This window comes from Meles meles, chromosome 5 (assembly GCF_922984935.1).
Source record: "Meles meles chromosome 5, mMelMel3.1 paternal haplotype, whole genome shotgun sequence".
Taxonomy (NCBI): Eukaryota; Metazoa; Chordata; class Mammalia; order Carnivora; family Mustelidae; genus Meles; species Meles meles.
This window is the reverse complement of record NC_060070.1, coordinates 87,328,932-87,353,682: the sequence shown is the minus strand read 5'-3', so window position 1 is coordinate 87,353,682 and position 24,751 is coordinate 87,328,932. Positions and strand designations below refer to the sequence as shown.

Here is a 24,751-nt window from a genome sequence, read left to right as displayed (position 1 = left end):
TTCTCTTTCCATCAGGTTCCAATTTCCTACCAAGTTGCAACAGGGAGGTATGGGTGTTTCCCGAACTTTAACAATTAAACGCAAACAAGGCCAACAAGCAATACTGAGAAATCACGCTTTCCACTTGGCAAGATTTTTTTGTATCTCCTCCGCCCCCTCAAGAGCAAGGCACCTTGGGAGTTGTAGTCTTGGGGCAGAGTCCTGTGGCCGGCGGGGCTGGTTCACTGGGACCCAATCAGCAGAAAGCCAACTTGCTCTCCGCGCAACGATTGGCTGGAAATCAGCGACCGCCCTCCCGGCGGCGCCCTCCGGGCGTCGCGAGTTAAAGGCAGCCCCGGCCCGGGAGGAGTGTGGGTGGCTGTCCTGTTCTCGGGAGCGTAGTCGGTGAAACAGCATTGCGGCCATGGCAGAACCGCAGCCTGCATCCAGCGGCCTCACCGACGAGGCTGCCCTCGGTTGCTGCTCTGACCCGGATCCCAGCACCAAGGTGGGCGCAGAACCTACTTCTCCTGAGTAGCGGCCCCGGGCCGGGGCGGGGCGGAGCGCGGTGTTGGGGGAGGCGTGAGAAACTCATCCCCTGGCTCAGCTAGGCCCAGCTCGGGCTGGGTTCGAACGCGGTCGGGTCGCGGCTGCAGCTCCTGCCGCTTGGGCGGACCAGAATGGGTCGGGTGAAGGGCTAGGGCTAGGGGTATCCAGTAGGGGATCGTGAGAGGATCCATTTCCCCAGAGACTGCGACCCTCCTTGCATTAACTTGTTTATTTTGGGACGGTAACTAGAAGCCACGTCCAACCCCGAATCAGATCCCTTGACTGTGGTGTGCGTGTTCCTCGGGTCAATAGCTATGGCGGGTGAGAGCAGCTTCAGAACTCGCAGTCCAGGTTCGAAGGTCTCTAATTCATGCTGGCCCCTCCCAGCCTATTCTGGCTGCGGGCTTAACTCCTACAAACTAATCGTGGATCCCGCCGAGTTTAACCGCGCCCCATAGTTCGCCTTTGCTTGGTTTTTATGGTTGCTCACGGCCACAATTCTGTCCTCCCTGTGCTTGGTGGCCCAGGAGAAGTGACAGTAATCGTGAAGCTTAGATCCAAGGGGAATCTTGGAGATTCCTTCACCGACCCTCTCATCGCAGCTGAGACCCAGTAAGAGGAATGACCTGTTGCATCCCTCCGGCTTGCTTAACATGTCTGCACTGAGTCAGTGTAACTCACTCAGGTGTGGTGCCTCCACGCTGGCAAGATTTGACTGACACAGCAGCCGCTTGGGGGTTTATTGCTGTGTCCGTGTCAGTAAACGCCTTTGTATTTTTTTTTTTTTTCATTCGATGGGGGAATTTCTGAATTCCTTGAGGACTGAGTATGTGTCGATGAGTTTGCACCCTGCTTGCTCTTTGTCTTCGGGGTGAAGAGTCAGACACCTCTGATTGTTAAAGCCTTTGACTGGCACGTGGAACTCAGGAAAAATAGTAGTCACTGCAAAGTTCAGGGGGAAGAAAGAAAGAACGAAATACATTTCCTCCTACACTCATTTCCCTTGTATACCCTCTAATGTATTATTATTATGTAATATAAGTACCTAGTTATTTCACATAATATGAACTGAGCCATTCAGTATAAATTAGTGTCCTAGATAACTGGGGATTTTGTGTATGGGGCTATTTAAAAAGATTTCAGAGATACCTTTAGAAAATTTGTTAAATACATTTTCTTGCATTCTTAACTTAAACTACACATCATTGAAATTTCTCTTGGTTATATGGGGTAATTACTTCTTGAAATTAATAATTTTTGGTCCTGAAATACCATGTGGGGGACATAAAATTGATATGTAGTGCCAGGTACCAGCATAATGTATACCTCGAGTGTGCCAGGTCCTGCGTTGTTGTTTGAAGTACATTACTTAATTTAGTCCGCAGGACAACCCTATGAAGAAGGCATAATTATTATCTCTAATTTACAAATAAGGAGACTCCAGCATAGAAATATCGAGTAACTTGTCCAGAGAGGCACCTGCACTCTCAACTTCCACCCTTATTCTGTTTGGAACTTGACATTAAGTAAAGTAAAAACCTCAGTGAATTAAATTGAGCCTGATGGCCAATCACCTGCTATAAAGAACATGGTATGTTTGGGGGGGTACTAGGATGAACAAGATAGAGGTCTCTTCACCAAAAGGACACCACCTCTAACATAAGACGGAACTGGGATTAATGTGCTGTTAAATTATAAAGTATCCTGGGAGTGCAAGAAATTTTGGGAGGTAGCCTCTGTGGTATGTTATGTACCTGAGGTATTTGATGTTTGGAGACCTACATTCAAATCCCCAGATCTGCCATTGGCTGTAGTGATCTTAGCAGGGCACTGGGGCTGAGTTTGTAAAAGCAGTATAAAGAGAGCTGCAAGGAGGATTAAGTGTATTATTTATCTCTAAACTATGAAAAGTGATACAGTTCAACTCTGAAGATCAGGGAATACATCAGCTAGAAGGTGGTGGTGGGCCTAGGTCTTGAAAGATGAGTAGGGTTCCAGAATCATCTAAGAGACTGAGTTACGTGGGAGGGGACATTCTAGGTGGAAGAAAGATCTCACAAATATGGTGAGATACAGAAAGATTCAGTGCAGGTGTGTTCTGGAGAGGTGAGTTACATGTATCTGGTTGAAGTTCAGGTTATCTAAACAGTAGAGTTGTGGTGGAAAAGGCTAGAAATGGGAGGTTGGAGCCTCCCTTTCATGGAGAGAGCTCTGAATGTCACATCTAAGGAAGCTGGATTTAAATAAGTAATAGGGAATCATTCAGGATCTGAAAGCATTTTATAGAGTACTTTGAAGGAATCCAGGCCTAGAGGTGATGAGGCGACCTGGAAGGTTCTTCCAGAAGATGAAATAAGTGGTGAGGGCCTGGTTTGGAAAGGAGAGGGTAGTGGTGGTAGAAAATCAACTTTCCTATTGATTGTCTGCATCTTTGTCATGAAGGACATTCCTTGGCCTGTCCTTGGCCAAGGAGTGTACAGTCATACCACTTCCTGGGTAGTCTTATTAGCCAGCTGTCTTCATGAGGCCAAATACTTCTTTTCCCAAGTGATAATCTACTGAAAAAAAAAAATTTTTTTTAACAGTCTCTATCAGTGTCCTTTAATGTAATAATTTGAAGTCTTATCCCATCTGAGTGGTGGGTGATAGGGTCAGGGAAAACTTTGAGTGTTGGTGACACTTAAGCTGAGTTTTACCAAATACAGAGGAAGTAGCTAGGTAAAATTGGGTGCAGGGGTAGGTGGAAGAGAGAATGGAAACGAGGAAGGAAGGGTAATGGCCAGATGGATGAATGACTGTTCTAGGCAGAGAGAATCATAGTAAATATAAAAAGTACAAGACCTCAGAGAACTGATGCAGCAATCTACAGATGACACAAGACTGAAGTTGTAAGCAGTGGAAGTTGAGGGGAAGGTATGCAAGACTATCATTGGGTTGCTCAAAGAAAATATGAGCATCCCCCCACCCCATTATACTTGTTTTTCTCACCTTGTAAGGATTTCTATTTGGTAAATATATGTTATAATATATATGTTTTATTAGTATATTTGTATGTGTATATAATTTAAATACAGATTTATAGGAGGTGCACGCTCTCTTTTTAAACTGATAAAAGTGTACCAAAAACATAAAAAATGAACAGTTTAGGGGAGTACTAACAAGTGATGAAGTTAGAGAAGTATGCAGTAACCACATGTGCTTGCTTTTGGGACTTTCCTTTAAAAGCTGTGAAGTACCACTAAAGGAATGATTTTCATTTTATTTATTTGAGAGAGAGAGAGTATGCAGGGTGTTGGGGGAGGAGGGGCAGAGGGACAGGAGAGGGAGAGAATCCCAAGCAGAATCACCCTGAGCATGGAGTCCGATGCAGGGCTCGATCTCACAACCCTGAGATCATGACCTGAGCCAAAACCAAGAGTTGGATGCTTAACCTACTGAGGTACCCGGGTACCCCTGAAGTAATTTTTTTTTTTGAAGTAATGATTTTTAATCCAGAAATGACACAGTTGGGTTTCACTATAGGAAGATGACTGTGGTACTTTATGGGGAGGTCAGTGGATTGCATCTAGGTAAACCTGCAAGAAGCAGAGACCAGGGAGACTAGGACAGTTATCCAGGGAGGAAATAGTAGCTCAAGAGCACTTGAGGAAGATAGCGCTCATTAGAAAGACACAGAGCAAGAGCCCAAAGGGATTTAAGGAGTCAAGTTGGTAGGACACTTGGGCTGGATTAGAGAGAAGTGGGGAGGGAGAAATCTAGGAAGACTCCAGGTGTCTGATTTGGGCTGACAAGAGATTCTAGCGACACTATGCTAAGTACTTTCATGCATTATCCCGTATACTTTCCAACTCAACCCTACAAGCTGAGAACTATAATTATCCCCATTCTAAAGATATGAAAACTAAGGTTCAAGAAAAGTAATGATTTACTTAAGGTAATGGTGGTAGAGCCAGTATTTGAACCATATTGCTTCTGAAGAATTATTTCTCTCACACTCATGTGTTTTCCTTCCCTTTGTACGAGATTTTTAAAGGCCTTGTGATCCTGAGGGCTTCTGAGATTTTCCTGTTTCTGTTATCTATTGTAAGAGCAGTCTGGCAGTTATGTTTCCTAATATCACAGGTAATTTTAAAATTTTTAAAAATCCTTTGTGTCTCCTAGCTGTTTCTGCCTCCCTTATCTGTAGGGTGAGTATCCTTGAAGTACAGCTTTGGCTGTTGAGTTACAGAGTGGAAGGAAAGAACCACATGAGACCAATTTAGATAAGATAGAATAAATGTAAAGGGAGTGGCTGAATTATTTTCAGGAACAATTTATCACATTCTGGCATAGGTTGAGTCAGGCAAATAACACTGGAAAGAAGAAGATAGTGAAGAAAAAAATACATCAAACCATCTTGTACATCAACCGTGTACTCCAGCTGTTACACAGAAAACAATTTTGTTCCCCTCAGATATGCTTATATTTTCAAAAGGGTCTTTCCAAAAAGGCACTTGTGACCTTAAAAAGTCAGGAAAAAACAAAACTTGATCCATTTTTTGTTTTACAGGAGATGGGATACCTAGGGGTGAAGAGTTAAGCCCTGAACCTTTTGATGAGAATTTGACAATTTGGTTAACTCTAGCTGTTTTCCAAGAAACAGAAATGGTGTTTGTTGCTTAGCAATATAAAAAATAACTTGATAGGTACATTGCATCTGGAGAGGGAGAATTATCGATACCCATAGGAAGTTATAGCTTTGGGCTTCCCTGAATGTAGTGGCTTTTAAAACTGTCCCTTGTGGAGATTCTGGAAGCTGTGCCCGTGGGGTTGCTACTAGAGATCCTGGTTCCTGTGGTCATAGGGCTTCTACACCAGGGTGGTTGCTCCTCCTACCCAGTGCAGATCTACTCCCTGCCCCTGAGCTGTACAGACTTCTGTAAGTACTCCTGCTGAAAGGGGACACCTAGCCCTGCTGTGTTGCAAGCTGTGTTTTTTCTGGCAGAAACCCTTTTACCCTGTGGTTGTCCTGTGAGTCTGAATGTTGAGTTGAAGACTCTGCTGAGGGTAATGCAATGCTTTTGAAAATTCATTGGGAAAGAGAGTTGATGGGCTGCAAAGGGAGTTGGTCTCACTGTTTCTAAGGCCAAAACACACACTTTAGGCCAAAGAAACCTTAACATTTCTGAAAATATAGCTAATGCAAGTTTGAACTTTTTCTTGTCTGAAGACTGAAGGTGGAGGCAGTGGAGATCCTGATCTCGATTTTGAGTAAGATGGAATATCATACAGAGCCCCTTGGCAGCGGTTCTGGAGAGATGAGTGTCTTCATCATTAGAAAAGGCATATGGTGACCAAACGTACCTCACTGTTGGGGCAATTGTATAAAATCAATTTGGACACTTTCTGGGAACATGGAGTACACATACTTTTTCCTGTTCCTCCTGTTAGGGACAGCTAAACACTCTGGGCATTTTATATAACATAAACATAGGAAAACAACTGAAAGGTGGAGAGAAGAAGGCAGACTAGGGGCTTTGAGACTCTAGGAGCAACATGGTGGCTAGCTTCCCCAAGTTTTATTTTTGCCTCATTTAGCCCAAACTTGGAGCTATAGAAATGTCAGTGGGTGCAGACAAAACCAAACCAAACCCCATGAAAACCTGCTTTCCATTCACAGGACCAGGAAATAGGCAGTGTTTCCTGATAAGGCAGAAAACTTTTAGACAATAATGGCTCTACTACAACCAAACACCACAGAAAAAACTGTGGCTTCATCCCTGTTTGTGCCAGCAAAGGCTGGACAGGGAGCCTAGTCTTTGCCGAACAGGTAGCAATGAGGTGTCCATTCTCCCCCTGCCAGGGTGGGATCAGAGAAGGTTGAATAGGAGGCCATGACTTTTGTCTCACCAAGACAATAAAAAGCTTTTGCCACTTGATGTATTAATGGAGAAACATGGGGAACCTGAAATTCTGCCCCACCCCAGCAATGGAAATATTTAAAGACAATTATAAATGGGAGAGAGTAAAGGGATGTAAAGAGAGGTGAGGTTTCTGTACTTCACTCAAATTGAAAAGACAATGACACCAAGTGAATGTGATAACTTATATATATATTTGAAAGCCTAGAACAACCTAGCGAATGCCTAGAGAAAGCTATATACAAAGGGTACATGAGGGAACACTACAGATAAGTCCAAATTAAATTATAAAAAATGTTCTAGTAACCCACAGGAAGGCAAAGAAAAAATTGACAGAAAGCAAAAGTAAATAAAATAACCAACTTAAGCCCTAGTATTTCAGTAATTACATTAGGTATAAATACACCAATTAGAGATTAGCAGAGTGGATTTAAAAACATGCCCTAACTGGGGCGTCTGGGTGGCTCAGTGGGTTGAAGCCTCTGCCTTCGGCTCGGGTCGTGATCTCAGGGTCCTGGGATCGAGCCCTGCATCGGGCTCTCTGCTCAGCGGGGAGCCTGCTTCCCTTCCTTTCTCTCTGCCTACTTGTGATCTCTGTCAAATAAATAAAATCTTTAAAAAAAAAAATACCCTAACTTATATGAGATATATGAGATAATTATCTAAACTTACTGTGGTAATCATCTCACAGCATACGTGAGTCAAGTCATTAGGCTCTCTACTTTAAACTTACACAGTACTATATGTCTGTTGTATCTCAATATAACCGAAATAAAAGAAAATGAAAACATGCTGTAAATATATACTGTTTGCATGAAACTCACTTCAAATATAATAAGAGGCAATAAGAGGATGGAATAAGATTATTATGGAAACACTAATCCAAAGAAAGCAGGAATGGCTGTCTTCATACCAAATAAAGTAGACTCCAGAGCAAAGAAAGTTATCATAGTTAAAGAAGTATATTTATATAATGATAAAAGGATCAGTTGATCAAGAAGATGTAGCAATCCTAAATGCGCACTAAAACACAGCTGCAAGAAAATAAGAAGCAAAAACTGATTTAATGGAAAGGAGAAATAGAAAAAAGTTCCCATTTGTAGTTAAAGATTTCAATACTCCTCTCTCAACAACTGATAGTACTAGACAGAAAATTAGCAAGAACGTAGACAAACTCTACAACACCATCAGTAAACAAGTGATCAGCCGGTAAAGAACACCACCCAAAACCAACAGAATACACTTTTGTTTCCACGTGCCCGTTAGAATGTATATCAAGACATACCATGTCATGGGCCCCCAAAACCAACTTCGACAATTTAATATTACTGAAATAAGACAGAGTATATTCTTCGACCACAACAGAATCAAACTAGAAATTAGCAGCAGAAGCATAACAGGAAAATCTCCCAACACTTGGAAGCTAAATAACACTTTTCTAAATTCGTGGATCAAGAGGAGGTCTCAAGGGAAATTTAAAAAAAAAAAAAGATTGAATGAAAATGAGAAAGGAATCTTAGCTAAGACAGTGCTAAGAGGGAAATTTATATTACTAAACAGCATACATTAGAAAAGAGAAGTCTCAAATCAGTAATTGGAGTTCCCTCCTCAAGAACCTGGAAGAAGAGCAAAATAACCCAAAGGAAGCAAAAGGAAGGAAATAAAAGGCAGAAATCATTGAAATTAAAAACAGAAAATAGAGAAAATCAGTGAAACAAAGCTGGTTCTTTGAGGAAAAAAAAACAATGGAATTGATAAACTTGCAGCAACACTGACAAAAGAGAAGACACAAATTACCAATATTAGGAATGAAACAGGGGATACCACTACAGACTGCAGACATCAGAAAGATAATAAGGGAATTTTAAAAACAACTCTGTACATGTAAATTTGGCAATTTACATGAAGTGGACCAATTCCTCGAAAAACACAAACCACTGTTAGTTACCCGTGTGAAATAAATAATGTGAATAACTCTATAACATAAGGAAATTGAATTCGTTATTAAGAATTTTCCAAACAAGATATCTCAAGGCCCAGATGATTTCACTGGCGAATTCTCCCAAACATTAAAGAAAAACGAACATCAATTCTATACAGTCCCTTTAAAAATTGAAGAGGAGGAACACTTCTTGATTTTTTTTTAAATGTTTGTACTTTTTCAAATTTTTACTTAAATTCTAGTTAGTTAACATAGTGTAATACTGTTTTCAGGAGTAGAATTTAGTGATTCATCACTTGCATACAACACCCAATACTCATCATCGCAAGTGCCCTCCTTAATACCCGTCACCCATTTAGCCCATTCGCCCACACACCACCTTCCATCAGCTCTGTTTGTTTTCTACCTGATTCATTTTATAAAGTTACTCTAATACCAAAAACCAGATGAAGGCTGTACAAAAAAAGAAAATTACTGATATTCCTTGTGACTATAGAGGTAAAAATCCTTGATGAAATATTAGCAAATAGGATGCCTGGGTAGCTCAGTGGGTTAAGCCTCTGCCTTTGGCTCAGGTCATGATCTCAGGGTCCTGGGATCGAGCCCCACATTGGGCTTTCTGCTCAGTGGGGAGACTGCTTCCCCCTCTCTCTCTGCCTGCCTCTCTGCCTACTTGTGATCTTTCTCTCTCTCTGTCAAATAATAAAATCTTAAAAAAAAAAAATATTAGCAAATATAATCTAGCAATAAATAAAAAAAAAATTACCATGACCAAGTGGGTTTATTCCAGTATCCAGTTCGGTATTCAAAAATCATTCAAAGTAATCATTATATTAGAGGCTAAAGAAGAAAAAAATAGATTTGACAAAATTCAACACCATGCATGTTAAAAAAAAAATTTTTTTTTTTTTTTTTCAGAAAAAATAGGAATGGAGAGGAACTTACTCAACTTGGTAAAGATCATCTATGAAAAATATACATTGTACTTAATGGTGGTGCTTTTCCCCTAATTTAGGGGAACATGACAAGGATGTTTGTTCTTACCACACTTATTCAGTCTACTACTGGAAGTTCTAGCCAGTGCAGTAAGGTAAAAAAAGGAGGTAACAGTCATACAGATTGGAAGGAAGAAATGAAACTGTCCCTGTTTGGACATAATTGTACACAGGAAATCCTAAGGAATCTATTAAAACCTCTTCCAGGACTAATAAGTGAGCTCATCGACGTCACAGAACAGGAAAAGATAAACATATAAAAACCAATTCTATTTCTGCATATTAGCAGAAAACACATGAGCACCAGATTAAAAATATAATTACTCAAAAAAATTTCTTAGGTATACATCCACCCTGTACAGGACTTATATGATGAAAATTACACAGTACTGATAAAGATGAAATAAGTGGAGAGACATACTGTGTTCATCGTTGGAAGACTCAGCATAGTAAAGATGTCAATCCTCTACAGATTGATACACATATTTAACACAAATCTTTTTTTTCTCTTTTTGGTAGGTAACATTATTCTAAAACTTCTGTGAAAGACACATAAGCTAGAATAACTAAATTTTGAAAAGAATGAGTGGAAGGAATCAGTCTATCTGATCTTGAGACGACTTTTTTTTTTTTTTGCTTTATTAAATTTTATTTTTTACAAAATGTCTTCTCTGCTCAAATGTTGTCTGTGTGCTGTTTTTTTTTTTTTTGCCTTTTTATTTATTTATTTTTTTCAGCATAACAGTATTCATTGTTTTTGGACAGATCTTGAGACTTCTATGTAGCTACGTAATAACTACTTAGTGATATTGGCAGAGAAGACACAGAGTAGTGGGACAGAATAGAGAACCCAGAAATAGATCCACACTAAATACAGATTTTCAGTGAAGGTGTGAATGCAGTTCAGTGGAGAAAGGATAGGCTTTTCAACAAATTGTGCTGGAGCAATTGAACATCCATAGGTTAAAAAAATGAAGATTTACCCAAGTTTCACATCCATGTCCCCCCTTTACAATTTTGTTAGGATGATAGGGCAGACACATAAGATGTGCACTAGAAACATCCTTGATTGTACTGTTAATTTTTTCAAAGTAGTTTTGAGCTAATTAAATTTTTTTTGAGCTAATTAAATTTGGACAATGCTCTCCCAAAGCCTGATTATTTTTATTACTCTTTTATAAGGCAAAGGAGCAAATCTTTGTTATCACCTAGTACCCATCCCAGAAAACCCAAAGATAGTTTAGATATAAAAGGCGACTTTCATTGTCCAAATTTAGAGCATGAAAAGGAAAGACAAAGTTAAGAGTTGTCTGATGAGGCAGGACATGAATGTAAGTCCTACTTTTTTAAACACAAAATATGTTTATTTTAAATAATGTTTTAGAACCATAGCAACAAGCACTCATTTTTAGGGACTTTTTGAGGAAGGATCATCTAGGTGTTTACCAAAGTACAGAGCCGACAGAATATGCTGGTGATAAAAAGCAAACTATTAGCATAGAATAACTTGAGCCTTTTATAAAAAGCAAGCTCTGCTTGCTTTTTATATCCTCCAAATAACATTTTTGTAGCAAAGGATTCATAAGCCTGTTTTTCATTAATAAGTCCACTAATATTGAATATACCTTTAATTTTTTTGCCATGTATAGACTTCTTTTAAGGTTAAAAATGGCATTAGAGTATATGTATATATTTTTAAAGATTCTGTGTATTTGGCACAGAGAGAGAAAGAGTGTGCATGCAAGCATGCAGAAGCAGGGAGTGTGGCAGAGGGGGAGCTGATGGGAGGCTCTATCTCAGGACCCTGGGATCATGACCTGAGCCAAAGGGAGACATTTCACCAACGGAGCCACCCAGGCGCCTCTAGAGTGTGTATTTCATCTACACATTTACTTGGAAATAATTTATTCTATGATTCTTCTCAGTTGGAACAATGCTGTATTTTTCCATTTTCTCTTTTTTTGAAAACTACTTTTTCAGCTTTATTGAGATATAATCAATATATAACAATGTATAAGCTTAGGGTATGCAACGTGTTGATTTGATATACTGCAAAACAGCTACTACAGTAAGGTTAGTTTGATCATCTCACATAGTTTTTTTATGTGTATGTGCTGACAGCTTTTAGGATCTGCTCTCCTACAGCTCTAAAGTATACATACAATACAGTATTGTTAACTATGTACAGACTTTTTTTTAAAGATGTTATTTATTTATTTGACAGAGGGAGAGCACAAGCAGGGGGAGCAGCAGAGGGAGAGGAACAAACAGACTCCCCACTGAGCAGGGAGCATGATGCGGGACTCGATCCCAGAATCCTGGGATCATGATCTGAGACGAAGTCAGATGCTTAACCACCTGAGCCATCCAGGCGCCCCACGATGTATAGACTTCTTAAAAAGTTCATTTTAATATTCATTTATATGTATGTATTTAGATAGTTTTAGTACATAGCCATGTTAAGAGAATTTATGTTTAATAACATTAGAGGCTTAGTATTACTTTTAAGATGTAATTAATCTGAATAGCCTATTAAATAAACCATACATGTATGTATCTTTTTAAACTTAATATACCATGTGAATGCTCCCTGCCGTTTAATATACCTCTAGAGCAGCATTTTAAATGGATTCACAATATTCTGTTATGTTGTGTCATTATTTGTCTGTTTCTTGGTTGTTAGAGGCAGTTTAGCCAAGGCTGTTGAAAGCAAGGTCTTTGGAACCAGACTGCTTTTTCTTTGACACTTACTCTCTCAGGAGAGAGAGTGGGCGTGGTAATAATACATATTTCATAGGGTTGTTGTGAAGATTATGAGTTGATTTCTGTAAATCACTTAGAACAGTGTCTGGCACGCAGTTACTATGTTAAGTGTAATGATATTTTTTTTTTTCGGTAATGTTGGATGCAGCTTGATTGTAAAGAAACATTATAGTGAAAGTTCATTTACTCATTCAACAAATATTTATTGGGAATCACTCTGTGCCAGATTCTGTTCTGAGGTCAATCAGTAAACAAAACAAACGCTCTTGTCCTTATGGAGTTTATATTCTAATAGGGAAAGAAAAACAATAAAAGATAAATGTAGTAAATAGCATATTGCATGGTGACAAGTACTATGGAAAAAGAAAATGTAAAAAGGGGGTAAGTGGAGAGTTACAGTAGTCAGTTGAAGGCCTCATTGGGAAGATGACATTTGAGCAGAGTTAAAAAGATTGGAAGTGGCTCTGGGGAGGGGCACCTGGCTGGCTCAGTTGGTAGAGCCTGCAACTCTTGATTTCAGGGTCAGGAGTTCAAGCCTCACATTGGGTGTGGAGCCTACTTATGAATAAAGATTTTTAAAAACAGAGAAGAGGAGTGGCTCCAGGCAAAGAGCCTTCCAGCAGAGGCCTAGGTGGAGTTGAGACAGCAGTGGAGTTGAGTGAGTGGGCAGGAGAAGGGGTGAGTGAGGCCACTAAGGCCAACCATCGAGGGCTCTTGTAGGGACTTTGGCTTTAACTCTGAGTGAAATGGGGAGGCTTCTCAGGGGTTTTGTGGAAAAGTGAACTGGATTAACTTTAAAAATTTCCTCAAGAATAGATTTTAGGGGACAAGGTGAGAGAGAAAAGTACCAGCAAGTCTGGGTGGGAGGAGGGGTTGATGGGATCAGGGTGCTAACGCGTAGTGAGAAGTGTAGAATCAAAGAATTTAGGGAAATTAGCTTTATGTCCAATTTTAGTATGTGCTGCCTAAGCGAGCACTAGCTTTATGTCCATAAAAGGACAGTTTTGCTGATAGAATTGACAACTAATAGCTTAATGGTATGTGAGGGGACAAAAAACTCATTAAAAGAGTAAAATAAAGACAGGAGTTCCAGGGACCATCTCAATATAGGGAAAGTAGTAGTGAATGTACCAGGAGTTCCTATATTACATTGTAAGATAATAATTCATGTTTATAGAAATGTCCCTGAATCATGAAAATAAGGAAATTCCACACATTTTTGAAGCAAATAAGTAGATAGCTGAGGTTTTGTGTATGCAATAGTAACTAATATTTTTCGGGTAGTTTTAATCACTTGTGTATAGATCCCGCTTACCAAAGTTCAAACAGTGCCTTGTTTTAATCTTTAACCAAGAATATGAAGTTGAATTGTATTTGCTGCATTTTGATCTCCCTTCACTGCAATTACAGCATGACTTAGTGGGTGCTTTTGTGTTTTTGTTCAATGGGGAAAACCAAGACCTCATTGTGACCTGGATGTCAGGAGCTCTTTTTCCTTTTTTTAGCTCTTGCTGAGACTAAGACCTTCAGGAGTACAGTTCCTGGCTGAGAAAAGCAAGCCAAGTATTCTAGAAACATGTAATTTCTGAGCCAACTGCCTTATATGTGATTATAAGCTGTGAATGAAGAATGAAATTATTATATTCATTGAGATCTACTTATTAAGATAAAGTAGTTTTTAGGCTAGTTTTGTTTTAAATTTTAATGCTTAAAATAAGAGTACATTTTGGTCACTTAAAAATTTAACAAAATAGAGGGGTGCCTGGGTGGCTCAGAGGGTTAAGCCTCTGCCTTCAGCTCGGGTCAAGGTCTCAGGGTCCTGGAATTGAGCCCCACATTGGGCTCTCTGCTCAGCAGGGAGCCTGCTTCCCCCTCTCTCTCTGCCTGCCTTGCCTCTCTGCCTACTTGTGATCTCTCTCTCTGTGTCAAATAAATAAAATCTTTAAAAAAAATTTAACAAGATAGAAAAATACTTTCTAATGATGCTGAATGAATAAAATACATTTGTCTTTATATGATGTGAGTTACACGGCAGGGATGTCTATATGTCTGCAAAGGGAGAGTTCAGAATTTTCGGGCCTGTTTGTCAAGCTGTGGGTATAACAGGAAAAAATCTGTTAGGAAGCACAAATGTAGTGAATGGACTCATAGTTTGGAAGGCATCTATGGTAGAAAGAGACCTGAACTTAGAAGGCAATTTAATCACCTCAGGTGTATTTCTCATCTATAAAATGGGGATACTAATACCTATAAATAATAGTGCTTCATAGTTTCTGTACCAAATGATGGCAAAGTATTATTAATGCCATTAATAATCTTAATTCCGTGAATTAAAATACCTTCTTCCCGTGATGTAAGCCTTTTGTTTCCTGATTTGTAAATTGGACAATTTCACAGTGGTGTTAGAGACAGTAACTTTTTTTTTTAGAGATTTTATTTATTTATTTGACAGAGAGTGAGACAACGAGAGAGGGAACACAAACAGGAGAGTGGGAGAGGGAGAAGCAGGTTTCCTGCTGAGCAGGGAGCCTGATGTGGGGCTTGCTGGCGGAACTCTGAGATCATGACCTGAACTGAAGGCAGACACTTAACAACTGAGCCACCCAGGTCCCGAGACAGTAACTTTTTAAGCTTTCAGTTACTTTAGTAGTCTAGGATCTTGTGAGTAACTTTTTGCTATGGTTACTAATAATTTTGGAAAGGCATTTTATGCATTGATTTAGCACATTTTACAGTAATTAAATTCTTTATTTGTAACATCAGTTTCTCATTTTGGGTTGTCCAGAAGCAGACTGGACGTATTTGGTTGTAAGTAGTTTATTTGGCAGGCAGTCAGAGAATGCAATAAAAAGTATGTAGAAGTGGATTACCCCTGAGGGCGACTGGGCTGTCATCCCGCAGGGACGTCGCTGCATGACTGGGTGGAACATGCTGTAGAATTGTCCCACTAAGGGCCAGGGGAGCCAGGTTTTTTATCCACTGTCGGTTATTTGGAGGGTGTGAACCACCTCCCTGGCCCTTTGGGCCTGCTCCAAAGCATCCTTGGGCAGAGAGCTGTAGGCAGTGTAAGTGGTAGGTGTGGGGACCAGGCAAGGCTGAGGGGACAAATTTGCTTTCTTCTGAAACATTGTGTTACAGAGGCAGACTGTATCCTCCAGTGGAAAGCTTGATTAACGTTGGTAACAAGTGCCAGACATCACACCTGTTTAATATGTGCTCTTTCTTCTTAGGATTTTCTGTTGCAGCAGACCATGCTACGAATTAAGGATCCTAAGAAGTCATTGGATTTTTACACTAGAATTCTTGGAATGACGTAAGTAAAGTATTTACTGATGCCTGTAATGTTTAAATGCATAACTCTGCAAATACTGGAATTGTTTCCAGATCCGTTTAAAAAATGGATTAAGCTTTTCTTCAAAAATCACAGAAGTCCTTTTGGCCAGGTGTCTGGACTGGGCTCACTGGCCAAGTACTTGGGTGTTACTTCCTCCTTTCTCTCTGAGAGTTGTTTGATCCTTAATGTGTTCCGATCCTTTTAATGTTACAGCCTCTTATTTACTTTGGAAAAGATAGAGATATAAAAATGCATTACTTAGAAAATGAATGAGTTTGCCTAAAATTGGTCACCTGTCTCATTTTTATGGGATGTATTCTCTTTTCCTGAATAGGTAGTATCCACTGATCTTGCAGTCCTCAAAGCATATTTGTTTATTTTTCTTGATTTGTTTCCCTGAATAACATGAGGGGTTTTTGTTTCTGACAATATAGATACATAAAGAATAAAATGATTCTGAATTGACTGCCTGGATAGCCTCCATTGACATTGAGAGAAAAATTCAAGTCATACAGTATATGTTTGTTTAGAAAATCTGACCGGTTCAGAAAAATATAAAATAAAAAGCAGTCGCCTCCCTTTCCCAGTCCTTGTCCTCAACGATAACTGCTGTTAGCAGTTTGTTATAGTTCTTTCCAGAAAAAGTAGTTCAGCAAATGTTTACAGCATATGTAAATGACAGAGTAAAACAAATACATTGAACACTCAGTATTTGCCAGACACTTTACATGCTTTTCATTCAGTCTCCACAGTAGCTCACAAAACTTTTTATTCCCCATTTTACAGATGAAGGAAGAAACCAGAGTTTAAAGACATTAAGTTACTGGCCCCAAATGCCACAATGGGCACATGGCGGAGGGGAAATTCAAATCCAGATCTGATTGACTCCAGTGTTGACCTTGTTTTTCAAGAGCCCCCAAATGGGGTGCAACTTGACATTATACTGAAAGATATGCTCGCTGAGAAAAGCGGGTTACAACAGGTTCATTTGCTCTAGTTCCCACCTGATTGGTGTGCAAGGCTTGTGCAGTCTGCTTTAGTAGGTGCAGAGATAGTTTTCACGACCTTATTATAAATGTTAGAGTAAATCTTACTTGTGGGAAGTCAGTGCTGGGGCTCAGTGGGCCAAGGTGTATTACATAGCAGTGATAATTAAAAGAGCTTAGAAACTTTCCATTTGCTAGGTAGGCTTCAACCATTCTCTCTTATTGATTACAAATAAGGTTATCTTTGAGCATTTAGTCCTCAATAATCTAAATGAAATTGTATTGTGTCCATCCTCATTCTACCCTACTCCTTGCAGAATAATGGTATACTCTTTAAATTTATTTATAGGCCATGACTTGAACTATCTTTTTGGCAGGGGAGGGGCTGAGGGCGAGGAAGAGAGAGAGACAATCTTAAGCAGGCTCCATGCCCAGTGTGGAGCCCAGTGCAGGGTTTGATCTTCTGACCCTGAGATCATGACCTGAGCTGAAATCAAAAGTCAGATGCTTAGCCGACTGAGCTACCCAGGCACCTCTTCAACCATCTTTTTGAAAACTTTAGGATGGTAGTTCATTCATTCTTTGTTTCTTCTCAGTCTCTTCCTTTCTACTGGCCCTTTTCCCTCAGCCTACAAACAAGCCGAAATTTTTATTCTAGCATAATTCTTTCCCTCTGCTCTCTTGCTCTCTTTCCTATCATCACCCATCATCTGTATAGGTCAACTGTCCTTGCTCACCTCCCCTGGTCTCCGTCAGGGCCATCTGGCTTCTGCTGCCCCATGCTGCTGAAACTGCCCTCAGGACCTCTCCATGTCTGATCACCTCTTTACAGTCTCGATGTTGTGTGGCCTTTCTGCAATATTTCATATGGTTAACCACTATATCGTTGACATTCACATCTTTTGTGACATTCATCTGTCCTTCCTTCTCTCTTACCACCCATCCTCACTTCCTTTTCCTAGGAGTTTTGGCATAGTAAGATATTTGACTTAACTGAATGTCATATATCTGAAAGAACAATAAGGAAATGCATCGTATTTTTTACCAAAAATGGACGAAATTTTCTTTGAAGATACCTTTGCCACTTAAACAAGTACCATAATTCCAGCTAAATTTCATTATGTTTGAAGAATTATAAAAGTTTGTTTTGTGAAAACTTTATTTCACTGATATTTACAGATGAATTTTTTAATAAGGTATTTTCATTGATTTCCTGCTCTTCCTATTAAATGGGTTCATATTATTCTTAGTGAAACTTGAATATTGTCATGTTGATTTTAATATGAGTCAGCCTTTCCTGTTGTTAATTGATTTTGGCTTGTTGTTTAATTTCAGGCTACTCCAAAAATTAGATTTTCCCACTATGAAATTCTCACTCTATTTCTTGGCTTATGAGGAAAAGAATGACATCCCAAAAGATAAAGATGAAAAAATAGCATGGGTATTCTCCAGGAAAGCTACACTTGAACTGACACAGTGAGTATCCGTTTTTATCTTTCTGTATAGTCTGCATTTTTATAAACCTTTTTTCCTTACTTACAAGCTTAATTCAAACCAGGTCTGCCTAATCACTTTGTATTTGTAGCAGCTTGAGTCTTGAAGGTCTTCGTAATTCCGGCATTTTAGTAATGTTGTTTTATTCTTTATGTTGTTTCTGTGTCTTTTGGAACAACTAACAAAAGAGCATTTATTTCAGGATTTTTTTTTTTTTAAGATTTTATTTATTTATTTGACGGAGAGAGATCACAAGTAGGCAGAGAGGCAGGCAGAGAGAGAGAGAGAGAGGGAAGCAGGCTCCCCGCTGAGCAGAGAGCCCGATGCGGGACTCGATCCCAGGACCCTGAGATCATGACCTGAGCCGAAGGCAGCGGCTTAACGCACTGAGCCACCCAGGTGCCCCTATTTCAGGATTTTTGATTTAGTGTGTCCCTGATTGAAAACAGCTCTGGAATCAGACAGACCTAGACATGAGTGTTGGCTCTGATGAGATAGCTCTGTGACCCTGAACACGCTGTCTCCTCCTCTGCTGGCAGTCTCATTCATGAACTGGACACTCAACTCTTAGCCCATGGAGCTGTTCAGAAGATATTTTAATGAGATCAAATAAATAAATAGATCAAATAGAGTCAATAGATCTATTTGATCAAATAGATGAAATCAAATTAAATGGCCTCTATAAAGTATAATAAATGACAGTTGCTACTGTTACCATTATTGTTACCCAGATGCCTGGTTTTATTGTCTCCTTAGTCTAATTAAAATCATATTTTCCCATTTGCCTTTTCTATAGTTGAAACCTTAATATTTACAGTAGCAAAGATGAAACCAAGCATATGAAATTGCATACATACATGCTAAGATTTCAAAGAGATTATTGCAGCAGAATATCTGTTCTACAGGTCACTTGTAATTCTGTTTTCCCTCCTTTTGTAGCAACTGGGGCACAGAAGATGACGAGACCCAGAGTTACCACAGTGGCAACTCAGACCCTCGAGGATTTGGTATGTTGGCCTGTTCCTGTGTTGTATACATGGATTTGTGTGATTTGTGCATTAGGCACTTATTAAGAATAATCAGCTTCTTTGTGGTATTGTCTTTCTGTGACTGACTTGTTTCGCATGGCATTGTGCTTGTAGATCTGTCCATGTTGTTGCAAATGGCAAAATTTCACTTTTCCATTGTATGTATATGTATTAATATTGATGGACACTTGGGTTACTTCTATAATTTGGCTGTTGTAAGTAATTTTGCAATAAACATAAGGGTACATATGTGTTTTTGGAAAAAAGAATCAACTTATTTGGAGTATGGTTGTTTTAATTTTCCATAAAAATTTTATTTAGGAGTTAATTTCATAGTCTCCATCTGAACCCTACATTTACTCTCTCACAATGATTTCACTTCTCAGTCTCAGGAGTATATTTCCAGTAGACTTTTTAATTTAAAAAACTAAAACCAAGGTTGCTAATAATCCCCCTTTCTGTTAGCGTACACTTCTGCCCTGATCTAGAATCTCTCAGTCAAGATAACAGGATAAATTGGCTGCTATATAGTCAGTGGCCCCAGCAAATCTATTAAGTATGAGTAAGTGACTACTCTTTCTCCATAGTTATTCTTAACAGATTGAACTATACATGAGCCCAATATTGGGCTTACTTGAGATAATGTATAACTCCGGGCTACTAATTAGCTTATTACACGCAGCCAGTTAGACTTAGAGTCTTGTTTTTTAATACAAGTTTTGAACTTATTTGATTCAGTCAGTTTTCAGGTGCCTTATGTTTTGAAACAAACTCGTTTTGCAAGCTAGTTGTGGCCCTTGGATACCCTGCAGTAATTATTTCTTCCTTCTCTCCACCTTGTTTGGGGGTGGCCACCGCAGGTCACATTGGAATTGCTGTTCCTGACGTACATGGTGCTTGTAAAAGATTTGAAGAACTGGGAGTCAAATTTGTGAAGAGACCCGACGATGGTAAGTCTGCTGCTTGCTTTCTCCCAGCCTCTCCTCAGTTAACTAACGTACAAGCAGCAACCACAGAGAGTACTGTTGTAGTAGATCCCTCTGCTTGCAAGTAGCTTTGAGGAAGTCTACTTCAGCCAGCTTAAGGAAAACAAAAGAATTCTTGGAAAAATACCTGGGTATCTTAGGGAATTAAAACAGCAAGTAGGGTGGCTTCATAGGGGACTAGACACAGAGTCTGGAGAGCTGTCAGAAACCTGGGCTCTCTCCCCACCCTTTGACCTTACCATATTTTCTCACTGGCCACTGATTTTCACTATTTCAGGGTGTACCTAGCCACCCAAAATAAGTTCCTTAAAGCCTATGTTAATCTGATTTTAATATAACTACACCACATCTCCTTAGTAAATGGCTGGGCTTTCATTTTTATTCTTCTATAACCATTGCATGTCCTTATGTTTTAGGTATCTGTCTAGAAATAGTGTACATATCTAGATTTTGTTGGATTTATATGTATTGTAACTATTCTACTTAGATCTGTTTCTGCCAGCATATTAATTCAATTTTTATTTGAAACATTTCACATTTCATTTTAATCCTTTTCTTTTTTTCAATTAAGAGATCTGATATCCAGGGGCACCTGGGTGGCTCAGTCATTCACTGTCTGCCTTCGGCTCGGAACATGATCCCAGGGTGCTGGGATCGAGCCCCGCATCGGGCTCCCTGCTCTGCGGGAAGCCTGCTTCTCCCTCTCCCACTCCCCCTGCTTGTGTTTCCTCTCTTGCTGTGTCTCTCTCTGTCAAATAGATAGATAAAATCTTGAAAAAAAAAAGAGAGATTTGATATCCAGATACTCTCCCAGACCAGGATATTACTGATTTATTTTTCCTTTCTCTTTGGCCTTGGCTTTTATTTATTTATTTTGTATTTTTAAGTTATCTTTGCACCCAGCCTGGGGCTCAGACTTAAAATCCTGAGATGAAGAGTTGCATGCTGTACCAACTGAGCCAGCCAGGTACCCCCTGGCCTTGGCTTTTTTTTTTTTTTCTTCCCTTTAATATAGATATCAAAGTCTTTTCTCTATGTAGCTCTTGCAGCATCTTTTGGGTTTTTCTATCCCTCTATTAAATATCTCAACCAAAACTGTTTTCAGAGGGTTTTTTGTGAGGCAAAACTTTTGAAGCTTTGTAAGCCTCAGACCCATATCTTTGTATCTGAATGACAGTTTTATTGAATATAAAATCTTAGGTTTATTTTCCTTTGATCTTGAAAATACAACTCCATGGTCTTATTTTTCTATCCAGTGTTGCTATTGAAAAATCGGCTGATTCAGGTTATCTTCTGTTCGCTCTGGAAGCTTTTGTTATATTTGTTATTTCTTTGTTCTTTTTCTAGGAGATTTCCTCACACTAGCATACCAGTTAGCTAATCTTCCCTCTTTTTCCTATCTGTTCTGATAGTCGTCTTTTGTATTCTCATCTATTGTATTCTGAATTTCAGCTATTATGATTTTGATCCCTAGTTTTTGCTCAGTTCCTTAAACATTTTCTTGTTCTTGTTTCATATTGGTAATAGTTCATACCATTCATCACTTTTACATGTTTTAATAGCTCTTGGGCCGTTGGTTTAATATTTGTTTTTCTATTTGAATCTGTCATCCACTGTTTGTTTTATGGTTATGTTCCTCAAATTCTTGTCACTTTAATATCTGAGAAGTTGTTGTCATTGCAACGATTACTATCCCAGTGCATCAGGCAGTGTGAATGGGGGGAGGCTAGACCCCTGTCTTTAACAGCCCCCATGCTCTCAGGAAGATGGGCCCCGCAGAAATCCCTAGGCACCTGACAAGAATTAAACACCTTGGATTCTGCACAACAGCTCTTCAGTCACATCTTCTTCCACTCTGTCCCTCAGAGAGGAAGCAGGAGACCCTTCTTCTGAGGTGGTCATTCCCTAACTGTGATTGTGTGGAAAGTGAAGGCTGGGGAGATCAGTTGGTTTTCACCTGTTTCTGTCATTTCTCAAGGGCATAAAACTTCTGTCCTACCCTTATTTACTCCTGAGGGCATCTGAACTGGGATGTTTGAACCTCCCCTAATGTGGGGGCAGGAGCTGGTGCCCAAGACACTGGGAGGAGCAAAAGCCAAACTAACAAAACCCCTTCTGTTTATTCTCCCACAGCCATGATGGACTGCCTTCTGGTCCAGGCCAAAACTATCCATTTCCACATGGACCAGGTTAAAACAGTTACCCCAACCAACTTCTTCCTCTCCCCAGTCATCACCCTAGTTCTCACTCCCCCCCCCCCATTTTCCATATATGTTCCTCTGGGGTTGATCTTGGGGGAAAGAGCCAGAGAGAGATAGGAGTCAGACTAATTTAGCATCTTGGTCCCAAAATAGTTGCTGAGGTCACATTTTTCCATTTAAGCAAACAACTCTACTATTAGGCCAACTAGCCTCTCAATCCCAGTTATGAATTCCTAGGAGAAAGACTGACAGAGCTTGAGTGACCTTGAATAGTGTTTAAAGAAGTCATTATGACCCAAGCCTTTGGGTCTTTTGGCTGTGTGGGTATGCCATGCTACCTGCTCAAACACTTATTTTCTTTTCCTCTTTAAAGTAAAACAGTCTTGGGGTGCCTGGGTGGCTCATTCAGTTAAGCTTCTGACTCTTGGTTTGGGCTCAGGTCATAATCTCAGAGTCCGGATTGAGCCCCACATTGGGCTCTGTGCTCAGTCAGCAAGGAGTCTGCTTAAGTTCTCCCTCTCCCACTGCCCCTCCCCTGCTTACGCATTCTCTCTAATAATAAAATCTTTTATTTTATTTAATTTACGTATTTGACAGAGAGAGAACACAAGCAGGCAGAGTAGCAGGCAGAGGGAGAGGCAGAAGCAGGCTTCCTGCTGAGTAAGGATCCTGACGCAGGGCTCGATCCCAGCACCCTGGGATCATGACCTGAATCAAAGGCAGTTGCTTAACCAACTGAGCCACCCAGGTACCCCTCAAATAATAAATAAAATCTTAATAAAATAAGACAATCTCTATGACTACTCAATGGGTAGCATGAACTGTATCATGAAGATGAAGTAAAAATCTGGTGCCTAAAACTGCAGCCAGTTACAGAGTTTATTTCAGGAGAGGTGGTTTCCAGCTGTGTGTAGAAGGTAACTATGTTAGTCATCCTGAAATGCATGCATTTGGGCAATGCTGACAATAGAATTGTCAAAAATTAAAACTATAAAAAAAATAATGTACTTTGTTAAAATGCAATTAAAATTTGGATTAATAAATGTTCTTAATTTTAAATTTTTAAAAAGTCTCTTTTATAATTAAATTCATTTCATCTTACAGGTAAAATGAAAGGCCTGGCATTTATTCAAGATCCCGATGGCTACTGGATTGAAATTTTGAATCCTAACAAAATGACAACTATTATTTAGTTCTGTGAGAATACTGCTTTGCAATTTCAGTGAATAGCTTGTGGGAGGTAAAAAAGGAAATGGTGTGATTCAAGATAGACAACAGAAACATCTAGGACTGAAGAATCATTGTCCCAATTCAGATTATTCTGAAGTCCATTCCCCTTTTCTATTTCAGCCTACGTTTTTCACCTAATATTCAGTCATTGTGGTTTTAAAGTAGTGCTTTGTCTTACGTCCTTGAATGTAGTTAAATAACTTTACTTTTTTACATAATAATTAGAACAGTTCCCTTCAGAGGCTGCATTTGCCTTCTTTCTCCTATATATGATTTCTCAACAAGTCTGCCTTTGAATTATCATTCTCAAAAAAAAAAAAAATTAACAAGTTCATGTTGGGTTACCTTCTGGGGTTTCAGTTCCTCAGAAATACCTTTTCACAACGAAAAGTAAAGAACACTGAACAAAAATGAAACTTCATGTCTACTTCAAATAGTATAAAGTGTTTATTTCACAAAAGAGAAGGTAGTCTTGGGAGCAAGTCAGAATCAGACTGACAAGGATAGAAAAGCTAATTTCTTCTTACTTACAAAGTACTTTCTAAGCTCAAGGACTAACCTCTTTATTTGGGGATGGGGCGGTAGATGGGAAGAATATTTACTGGTGTGCAGAGACTGGGCTAGGCTGTCACTGTATCTCATTTAATCTTCCCAGCTATCCTCTATCCTGTGAGAAAGAAGGCAGGCTAGACATGGAAAATAACTTTAATGAATTAAGGCAGTATTATAAATAGGCTCAAGTACTTGAGACCTGATTCTAATTTTTGTATTAAGATTGTACTTCAAAAATTTGTACCTCACAAGACCTCCTCCACTCACCTTTGCTGTGAAAACCGTCAGTGAGTTTGAATGTTGTCCTCTCAGCACTGGGGCCTGAGCACCAGGATGAGGGAAGGAGCGGCGGAGGAAGTCTGTAGTACACGGCGGTTCTGGTGACACCTGCTTATACCTGGGCAAGCCATGCCCATGTTACTTCATTGCTCGAAGAGTCCCTACCCCAAGGTCTTTCTGATGCCAGTAATCATTTAGGATAAATGATGTTCAGCAAAAACATTACTTAGTTATTAGGAATTAGTTCAGTGGTCTTCCTTGCCATGATTGATATTTGATGGGTTTTTTAAAAAATCAAACCGATTTTGACAATCCCATGGCCCAGAGAAGCAAAAACATCTGGTTGGTGGTTTACCTAACATTTAGATTTTCTGTAGACTCTAGTGGAAGACCTTTGGATAGGCTATGCTGACTGCTGTTTCCACTGCTAGACTTGCACTTGACATTTCCTTTTTGGGTGGAATGGATTATGTGAGCAATTCAAACAAAGAGCAGTACTTACAGACTGAAATAAAATTTCAGATAAGACTGTG

The 24,751-nt window shown here is 39.5% G+C and overlaps 1 protein-coding gene across 1 annotated transcript; it reads left to right on the top strand.

Moving 5' to 3' along the window:
* The first annotated feature begins 327 nt into the window (after positions 1 to 327).
* GLO1 (glyoxalase I) lies at positions 328 to 24,751 on the top strand. The gene is made up of 6 exons (XM_046005493.1): positions 328 to 487; positions 15,359 to 15,441; positions 17,784 to 17,924; positions 18,882 to 18,949; positions 19,831 to 19,920; positions 23,262 to 24,751. The coding sequence occupies exons 1-6, from the start codon at positions 404 to 406 to the stop codon at positions 23,348 to 23,350; spliced, it is 555 nt and encodes a 184-aa protein (XP_045861449.1). The 5' UTR covers positions 328 to 403; the 3' UTR covers positions 23,351 to 24,751.

Excerpts from the sequence above, each read along its gene's own strand:
- GLO1 (XM_046005493.1), top strand. The coding sequence starts at position 404 with ATGGCAGAACCGCAGCCTGCATCCAGCGGCCTCACCGACGAGGCTGCC. Across the intron at positions 15,442-17,783 it reads ACTAGAATTCTTGGAATGAC|GCTACTCCAAAAATTAGATT; the intron begins GTAAGTAAAGTA and ends GTTTAATTTCAG. Across the intron at positions 19,921-23,261 it reads TGTGAAGAGACCCGACGATG|GTAAAATGAAAGGCCTGGCA; the intron begins GTAAGTCTGCTG and ends TTCATCTTACAG.